The 10,265-nt window shown below is 35.7% G+C and overlaps 1 protein-coding gene across 1 annotated transcript in view; it reads right to left on the bottom strand.

Annotated features, from left to right (window-relative positions):
* Positions 1–9,788, bottom strand: part of COL11A1 (collagen, type XI, alpha 1) — a gene marked incomplete at its 5' end in the record, with an annotated part of 123,912 nt that extends 114,124 nt beyond the window's left edge. Inside the window, 2 exons of the mRNA XM_010282362.1 lie at positions 8,814–8,936; positions 9,750–9,788. Coding sequence (XP_010280664.1) covers positions 8,814–8,936; positions 9,750–9,788 — 162 coding nt within the window. The remainder of the gene's footprint in view (positions 1–8,813; positions 8,937–9,749) is intronic.
* Between the last annotated feature and the right edge of the window lie 477 nt (positions 9,789–10,265).

Here is a 10,265-nt window from a genome sequence, read left to right as displayed (position 1 = left end):
CTGCTGAAGGGATCTGTCTATGAAAGTTTACCTAAACCCTAATACTGCTAGATAATGGGATGGTTACAGCTCTGAGACAATAGAGATGAGATTCACCAAGTGCCCATAGTAATAGCAAAGTATATACAACTGTATTAACTATCCCAGTGATTTCACATGAATATCAAAAAGATTGACTCAAAATTATATCTTCAACTGGGACAATAGCTGGAACTTGGTGAAGGATTTCAGCTGAGACATCAGGTAACACATACTTCAAATGTGATGCAATTTTCTGTTGTTTCTCTTTATTCTTTTGTAAGACCACCACTAGTAACAGAATAGCCATTCTTGTAATGAATATCGCATACAAATGTTTTCTTACAAATGAAAGGAAGAATAAAATCTGCTGTTTCTTGATGGGACAAAATCTTTCCACTATGACCTCATGCTTTCTCTACCAGAGTGATTATATTACACTACCAGATCATCATGCAATTCCAATTAAAGAGATGAACTGTTTTCTTCATCAGATGAATTTTAGAAGCAGAAGATCAGCAGCATGCAAGGCCTATTTCAACTGTGGAATGACTTAAATATTCTGGAGACAGCCTTACTTTGAAAACGGATTCTTCTGCTATACATACTCTAAAAACCTATTCCCCCATTCCAAGACGTAGATTTTAGCAATTTTTACTTTACCTTTCCAAATTACAAGGAACTAACAATCTAAATCCTAAACCAAAGAACCGTCATACGCACAATTCTTCCATTGCCTAAAGGTTATGATAAATCATCTAGCTAGCTAAAGAGGCAAAAATTACTTTGAAACATTCTAGGCCCACTATCACTCTATAAAATGCAATAAAATAAAGGTCGCCAAGCAAAATTAGAGTTTTAAAAATCAGATGCAGTAATATAAATAAATAAATGGCAGTAGATGTCAATCTTAGGGCAGAAGGAAAGTTAAAAGATTAAGAGGTGGCCTCTTCTACCACAGAGTCCTTATATTGGTCATGAAAGTGATAAAAGCAAGGAGGTAAAAGGACATAAGAACAAAATCTTCAACTTTCAAAGACAGCCTCTGTCAAAAGGAGAACAAGACACTTAAGGTTCTTTATGATGTTAATTGCTTAAAGAAAAAGTCTGTGTATCTATGCAAAGAAAAAGCGAGCTAGGAAGATCACTATTTTTAACACCTACTAAGTTAGCTAACTGCAGTTCTAATCATGACATTAAACATTAAATTAAACATGAAAATCATTATCTTTCTGTATTCTTCAGAAAGCTAGTATTTCTGATCAAACACCTGTTAAATTATCATGGTTAAATTAACAAGGATGCATGAGACCTCCAAGTTGATATATTTTGGGGGCCATTTGCATCTTTACTTTACCAAGTTCATTTCATTAAAGGCAAGCATTTCATTTCTTCAAGGAATCCATTAGTTTGGAACAGGTCCAAAATAAATGAAGCAGAGTTCCTTTGGGGAGCAACTTCTTCAGCCGGAGTCAGACAGTGTGATTTACTGGGTTGCAGAAGAATCTTCCAAGAGAAAATCTGAAAGCTTGATAGCTGGGTCCATTGAAAACTAGACCCAGTGACACTTCAGCAAATACACTGCCCAACATCAAGGAAGATGATGACTGTCCAGGTCTTTCCCCGCTCTAATTTCTGTGAGCTGGCCAAGCATCTGTGATTGAACTGGAACTGAATTTAATACATTTCCCTTTATAGTAGAAAGGGTTTTGAAACCAAATCAGAGGCCAGACTATTCACAAGGTATTTATAAGAAAAGCACAGGTGCATAACTTCCTTAGGAAAAATAATCCTGATAATTTTAAAATATGATTTCATCCCCACATTTGAGCCTTAAAACCTAATTATACATTCAGCATGGAGCAAATGTAATGATTACTGAATTAATTTTAATGCTCAGTATATAAAAAAAAGCTCTGAAAAAAACAGCAGAATCGAGCAAAAAGCTTTAATAAAATCAACAACATAAAAGATCCTTTTCTCCCAAAGACACTATTTGACCAAGTGGCTAATTTACCACTATGTTCATGAATTAATTAGTAACTGATTGAATGTTAGAATTAAATGATAGGATTAATTACTATGGAGCCACCGGTGCTAGCCATTCAGATACATTGCAGAATTCATGAAGCTACCATATTGTTAATGATCAGACTTCTGATCAGACTTCTATAAAATTCTATGATGGAAGGATAACAATCCAGTACAGAGAACTCACATTTCTCACTCATTTCCTCTCCCTACTTCCTGCCATTTTACTTGTTTACTACTCTTTGCCCCTTAGTTTGTCTGCTTTCACTACATAAAAACCCTCCAAAATTTGCAGGCCATAGGAAGATTTGGCATGGTAAAATGACTATGACACTAGACTGAAATCATGCTAATGCACTATTCCAGTTACTTTCTAAAGTTCCCAGCCAGCTTGTTCTCCCCTTAAATTGCTTTATCCAAAAGCTATTTAATTGCACCAAACGTTCTGAACTCTCCAGCAACCCTCTTCTGACATAAGACAATAACATGCAACACTTAATGAATGTATTTCAGGACACAATACGTTCCTTAAAAGATCTGGCAACCTCCTCCCTGTTTTAAATCAAACACAATGATTTTTCTTTGCTTGGAATTTCTGAGAACTGAGAGTTGTGCTTACCAAGTAACGATTAAGTTTGGTCAATTTGGGAAGTACTCTGCTGTGCTGTGTTCAAATTTGAACCCCTTCTATAATCAGGTACCCTTTCTTTTTCCTCTAGAAGCAACTACAGATTCAGCACAATTTTTTACGCAACTTCTAGACAACACCTTTTTGGTGTAGTGACAACTGCTGAGGTCATCACTCTGTACTTGACAAGTTACGGAGATATATACCTAGCTATTCACAAGCAAGAACAAGGATGACTGATGCATACTCAATTAAAACATGTCATGACGGTGGAAATAAACGATTCGCAACAGAGTAAAGGGTGTGGATATTACCATTAATCTATTGCTTACCCATTTTCAAATTTCAGACTGAATGACACTTAGGTGTGATGAAGTTGCAACAAAGCACAGAAGAATAAAAGCATTCTGTACAGGAATATCACTCGCATCTCTATTCTAATGGCTTATCCTGAGCTGCCCACAGAAATCCCCACAGTTCTGGCAAATAGCCAAATTCAACATACTTTGCAGAGCCTGTACACAAAAGGTAGTTACTGGTTAAATAAGCCTTGTTTAAACATATATGACAGTTACTTGGATCCAGAATGGGACTGATATAATTAAAATGGAAGTAGAAATACAGCATCCAGCTCCAAAGCTTATATCTCAAAGTCTCTAAGTCATTCCTACTCACTCCCCGATAGGAAGGGAAAGGTGATGGAAGAGGATGCAGAAGGTTGACCTTGGTTAACGTAGGAGAATGGCATGGGAATCAGGATAGCACAGCTGACTAAGCCTGTAAAGAAGGGTAGAATTTAAGATATGTCCTCCCTTTGTAGGCTTGCTAGGTCTAAGTCTTTATTCACGGTTTGCTGTTTTTGTGAATCCCATTGTGAGATGCTTGATTCTTCCTGAGCTTTATTTAAGGTAACCTCAGCATTTAATTCAGGGATGAAGGAATGCTGCAAGTAAAAATAGGCATTGAAATCCTCTCTGTCACATCACCCAAACTGCACTTTGAATCTGATGCTACAGTAAAAAGAAAATGCAATAAGAAAAAGAAAATCTCAATGCAACACTTAAGGTATCATCAGTCAAGACACATTATAAATCAGTGTCCAGTAAACCTACATATGAGAGCAAAGTCAAGGTCTTAAGGTCTTAAGACAAACCCAAACATTTTAAAAAGCACTTTAAATAAGATATTGCACTCCTGATGTTGTAATGATGTGACATGCATCCTCAGGCTCATTTAATGGAAGCTACTACAGTATCTTCCATCATTTTTCCCATTTTATGGCTAGTAGGTTATTTTTAGTCTAGATGAAGTCTCAGACCTTGTACCCAACAAATGCATAAACAATTCTACCAGTTGAACTGGACAGATGGCATGGGTGGAAAAGAGTACAGAAAAGGAAAGGAATCATTTAAGCCAGTACTGCTGTTGAAAGAAATGCCAAAAATGTTGGGTATTTGTTTGTTTGCTCCTTTGCAGAAAGAAACACTGCCTAGAGCAATGAGGATTACACTCAAAGTACTTTTGCCTTTAAACCTACATTATCTTAGACAAATCTTTCTCTCCAAATGTTTCTTTAGTGGTCTAAAAATCATCCAACTTTTCAGGATAACTCCATTCCCAAGCTGTGAACTTGCCGGAAACTACAAAGGTGTGAGATATCAAGAGAAATCCTATTCAGCTTCCTAGGTGCAACTCCACAAACATAATTTACTATTTCACTGACAAAAATCAACCAATTCCGTTGGGTTTTTTAGTCAGTGCTGGAAACACACATTAATGGGCTCTGCAATCACATAATTTGTCTCTTTCCTCTAAGCCAAGTATCAGTTTCTTATTCTGGTCTGCAATAATTCAAAGGCTCAGAGATGTAAGGCCAGAAGGGACTATGAGATCACCTTTACTAACTGCTGTATACTTTCAGACTTGAAAACTTCTTACAGGCACCCTGTAATTGAGCCAACTAAAGTAGACATGACATTTCCCAAAACTTTCAGAAAGGTATCCATCCATGGCTTGAAGATATCTAGATACACCATTTAGGTAATTTGTTTTTTCGTTCCTAAAAAATGTGGTAGATCTTTTCCAATCTGCAATTATCTAGCTTACTTTCCTCCCCTCCACACATTTGTCTGCTGCCAGTATTTTCTTTTTGTGAAAGTTCTTTGCATATGCGAACTGAGCAACATTTCAAGCTTTTGTCATTGTTGTGGACAAGTCAAACACATTAAGTTTTCCAATTCCCAAAGTTAAAACAGTTATGTAGCTTTTTTTTGAATCATTTCCATTTTTGCAATATTTTTTTTAGTGACTAAACACCAAGACAGTATGTGATGTTCCAGTATATGTTTCAACCAACGGCATACAGAGAAGTAATAGCGCATCTGTATTCTTATTCCTTTGTTTACAAACCAAGACATGCACTGTGTTTTTTTGCCAGTTCTGCTTGGAGGGCTTATGTACAAACTATTTCCCTGTTTTAATAACCATAATCTTCCAAGGCTAGTATCCGACAAGTATTTTCAGCTTCTGCTGCCTTAAGCCAAAGCTGACACTGAAAGACACAATCCTGCCTAGCCTTTAGCCCAATGTTTTCTCTTCCCTCTTTCTAACACAAGAGATGGTGTGCAAACATGGGAGATCAAACCAGGAAATCAATCTAGCTGAACAATAATCTTTTCATGATGGCTTTCAGATTGATTAGTACCCCAGTTTGGTAAATCATGTACCCTCAAAACTGCTTTCACTCATATAGCAGCAGATGAAGCCCACAGATGGGGACAATCTGCTGCACACGAAAGGTTCTTTTGTTAACACATGCAAAGCACACCGTATTGTAGTGTATATTTCCTAGTTCTCTATGTTTGTCCTGCATGTCTTTCCTTTTCTTGTATGTGTGTAACTTTGCCTTTAGTTATCATCATTGTTTATTGTTCTGCAATATCATGACATTGATAAATTTTAATAGCATCCTTTTTACACTTATTTCTGTATTGCTAGCACAATTCCTAAGAAATTCTGCTAAAAAGCTAATTCAGTGATAGCTCTTGGTTTATAGTAATTTCTGAAATGAGGCAACAAGATTTGAATCTGTTTGTCAGGTACCTTGCCATACAATGCCAATTTTTTTCATCCAAATATCATATGTTGACAAATCAGAAGCTTTACAAAGGTCTAAGTCTATAGATCCTATCAAATATCACTATCAAACTTGTAATCTCCTCAAAATATGCAATCAGGTATTTTGAAATAATTGTTTTCCATATAGACTGGCTGTAAGTATATTTTTATCTTTTAACTCCTTATTTAATTTTGCAATCAACTGTTTAAAAAAGAATCAGCCTTGTTATCTTCTACAACTTCTTCCAGTACCTAAATAAGACTTGTTTCATTTATTTCCTTAAAATGCATTTTAAGGAAATAAATGTGTGATTTGCTAGCCTGCATCTCGAAAGATAACAAAGTAGCCTGCTTTAACAAGATGCTTTTTTATCATTCCACAGACAATTCTATAATTCTGGGCAATTCAGTCAGTCATTTATTCTATTACATATTCATCACACTGGTAGTATTGCTGATGTGATTATTTCAGATTACTATTACACAACATGTTAAAGAGATCCATTGACTTCGCTGGCGATATCCATACAAAGTTACGTGTATAAACTCATGGATAGCAACAAGGAAATTGTGTCTTAGTTCAGAGAGCAAAATGATTCAATCACCAAGCAGAGCAATAAAGGGAAGCAAACAGAAATGGCAGTTCTCCAAGTTTTTTAATCTTTCCACTCTTCTCAATTTTTTTCAAATTAATTTTAAAATTTTACATTACAAATTAACATCTTTGATTTTACTTTTTTCTCTGTAGGTGCTCCCACAAACTATATATGTTTTCACATATGCTTTTTGTTTTCACAGGGCAACAAAATAGGCCTTAGAAAAATACATTAAAAAACCACTAACCCCAAGAGCGTTTTTTTATTGGCTGCTGAATGTAATGATATTTGCTGACTCCAGTGGCAGTTGCATTAGGCTATAGATGATCTCTACTCAGGATGCTCAAGAACAGTGCTGATTGATTGATTTTATGGTTCCCTTTCCTTGTTTAGTGCTCACAGACTGTTTTCAATACATGTGCAGTATATACTGGGAATTCTATATGATGTGCATATAGCTATACATGTGTACATAGTTTTTATAATTATGATGAGGCTTATTTTTCTTTTGATCTACAAATGAATGCTCTCAACTGGTGCTAGTGTTAAACAGCTTTAATATAGTATAAACATAATATTTGACAGCAGGAGATTTAGCTAGTCATCCATTATGGAGGGAAAGTAATCCCTGGGCTATTTTATTCATACTGTACATCCTTTAGACACATTGAATTACACTGTAATAATTCATCAGTAGTCATTGCTAATGATCAAGCATAAGTATTCATTCTTCTTCATCTTGAATAGATTTTGAATCTACAGTCTGATCCCAGCTAATTTCTCTGGATTCCAAGCCTTGTCCACATGCATTACACTAAAGGACAGGAGCCATCATTGCCATCAGTAGTGGCCACAGCAAACAAATATTTGCAATCTCTCTAAGCCTTGTTAACTCCTGCTTAGGAGTTGATGTGAGTTTGAAGGTGACAGTACCCCCAACTTAGTTGAAGATTTAAAGTATTTAGATATATTCCTCTTCAAGAAAGAGACCAAGGGATGATTTTAACAACCTTTTCCCACAAGGATCAGTTTATTAGATGTGACTACTCTTCAGTCTTCTTTCAAAGTAGAAAAGTCTATTCAAACCTTCCAGGTCTTCACACAGGGAACAGAAAAAGAATCAGAGTGCTAAGAAGTCTGCTAGAAGCAAAGTCCAGGAAAGTTCCCAAGCAAAATTTCAAATTTCTTTGAAATTTAATAATGAAAAAAAAATTATTTTGATATCTTTTATTTTTCTTCCCATAAAATATCAACCATATGCTTTCAGCCTGTTCTGTGTTGGAATATAGTACATGGAGATCCAGGTAGCCAGGCACAGACAAAAGGTCCTACAGGATCCTCATGAAGAGACCAGACCTCATACACTGTAATGTAGCGTAAAGGCATCTGCCTATGTATAATTGACTTGACACATCTTGAACTATACCACTGATGCAATGGATGTGGGAGTGCGTTTGAACTAAATTCTGGGCCCTATGGACCTTAGTCACTTGATGACATAATTTTCAGTCAGATAAAATAAATAGTAACAAAAAATAAAATTATCATATATTTAGGAAAAATTCTGTCTCAAAATTGGCTCAAAGCAGGCATCTGAGAACAATTCAGCAAGTTTTTAATGGTGATCTCTTGTGCAATCAGTAACAATAACCAGTCAGATTACACACAGTTGAGTGCATATTAACTGTCCAGAGCCAAGTTCAATTAAGACTAGTTACATTTTGCAAAAGCTTTCCACTTTACAGTGTTTGATGCAAGTATTTAGAATGTATAGAACAATATATACAACCGCTGACCCTCAGAGGTCTAATCAGAGGATCTATCTTGCCCTCAATGAATTACTCAGTTCATGGCTGTGAGAACTGTCTACAGTGACAAATGGTTTCTGTAAACATTTTTTGTGTTTCTGGGAAAAATTCCAACTCCGTTTTGGTCCTGTTGTTATTTACCTGCTACGAGTGGAGCTGGCTGAAATAATTTTGCGTGTACATGCATTTGTACACTGGACACAGCTCATTAGAGTACATGGCATCTCTAGCAGAAGTTGTTTACAACTGCAGAATACTCATGGCTCCTGTATCTTTCAAATGTGGCATTTGATGGCACTCAGCATCAGTGAAATCATAAACATACATAGGAAGAACAAATATGTACAACTAAACAAACACATATTGCTATCATTCTTTAAGGAATTACAGTTTAACTTTTTTGAACATGCTGGTTATTCAAATACTGGTGTGATAGGTTCCTTCACATGCTTGACATAAATAAGTGGATAGCAAAAATGAATGTACTCCTGCAACCTTCTTCCCTCACATCTAGAACAATGCATGCCATTTAGCTGTCAATGCTCCTTGGGTAACTTGTATCCAGCACAACCACTAACGTGCAATAAATCTAGTAATACATGACTGATTACTCACCTCATCAACTTGAGGATCTTGAGCCTGAGCAGCATTGGGCACTGGGGAATCACAGTCTGGGCTATAATGCTCACAGTAGTCATATGCAGCTCTGGGGTCAGCTATAATCAACAGCTGCTGGATCTCACCCTGCAGGAAAGCATATGCACATTAAATAACAAAAACAAAGATCGTCTATAGTTCATCAGAAGTGGAGACTTTTCATTCAGAAAACAAAACTAGGCACATACTACTTATATTAGATATTATATTAACATTTGTGGTTATAAATAACATATCTACTTAATTTCTGCTGCTATTCTGGAAAACATATTAACTATTGCTCACATAGCAAAACAGTGCAAATTAACACCAAACAGACTAGGTGCAAAATTCTGGCTTAAAATGCTGTCTGGTTTGGAAAGGAGAGGGTGGGAAGGTGTAACTCCTGCTCTGTCATTTTCATGCTGTTTGTTTACTTCTTCACTGGGAACCAGTCTAAATTCCTAAGATTTAATTCAGGGCACTTCCTATTACCAGCATGCAGCTCAGCATGCAAGTGATCAACAGTATAATTCTGAGAGTTTGCATCACATCTGTACTCTCAAAGAAGGGAGAAAATAAAAATAAAAAAATAAAAAAAGGCTGTACAGAGAGACACAGTTATTGCAATAAAAAATAATTAAGCAGTGTGTAAATACACACTATAGAACACGTTGAAATAAAAATTTTAACAGCTAGTAAATGTTATTTTCATCTTTGTTCTCATATATCATGTGTAAAAACAACATCACAGTAAAAAGACCCACTATACTGGATAATAAAAATGGCTCTGCTGAGATACCCTACAGAGACGTTGTGTGTTTACCATTTTCCACAGAAAGCTGTCTGGTATCCAGTGCATTTCTTAACATAGTGGTACCATTTAAACAGCATTAGGTAAATATTCCTGCCAACATTTCCACTATAAATTTCCTCATTCAGGAGCTTCCTATGCTGTCATAAAAAAAAGGTTGTTGAAAATTGGCACATGTTCTTGGTCAAAACCCATTAACTTCAATCTCTTGCTATTTCCCCAGAAGGGGGGGATCTTTAAGCTTTTATATGCTTCTAATGTAATTTTATTTTATCTTTACCAAAAATGAGGGCAAAGGAATAACTTTGTTAGTATACCTGCACATGTTTTGTCTTTAAGGAGAAAATATCATAACTGACGGAAATGTACAGCTGGGAAAATTCACAATTATCTCAGTGTTTCCAAAATTGCTTTAAATCTCTCAGAACAGTAGCCTTTAACAAAAACTGAAGAATATTTTAAAATAGTAAAGAAGAATTTGTAACACTCCTTCCTTTCAAAAAGAAAAATCACAGAAAGAAGAAAAAACCTTCCAATTGAAAAAAAAAAAATCAACCAATCTTCTGCAATTTTCCTAGTTCTACAATATTTTTTTACTAACTTATTTAACATAAAAT

The sequence above is a fragment of the Phaethon lepturus genome, unplaced genomic scaffold, assembly GCF_000687285.1.
Source record: "Phaethon lepturus isolate BGI_N335 unplaced genomic scaffold, ASM68728v1 scaffold14362, whole genome shotgun sequence".
NCBI classification, from domain to species: Eukaryota; Metazoa; Chordata; class Aves; order Phaethontiformes; family Phaethontidae; genus Phaethon; species Phaethon lepturus.
This window is presented reverse-complemented; position numbering and strand designations above follow the sequence as displayed.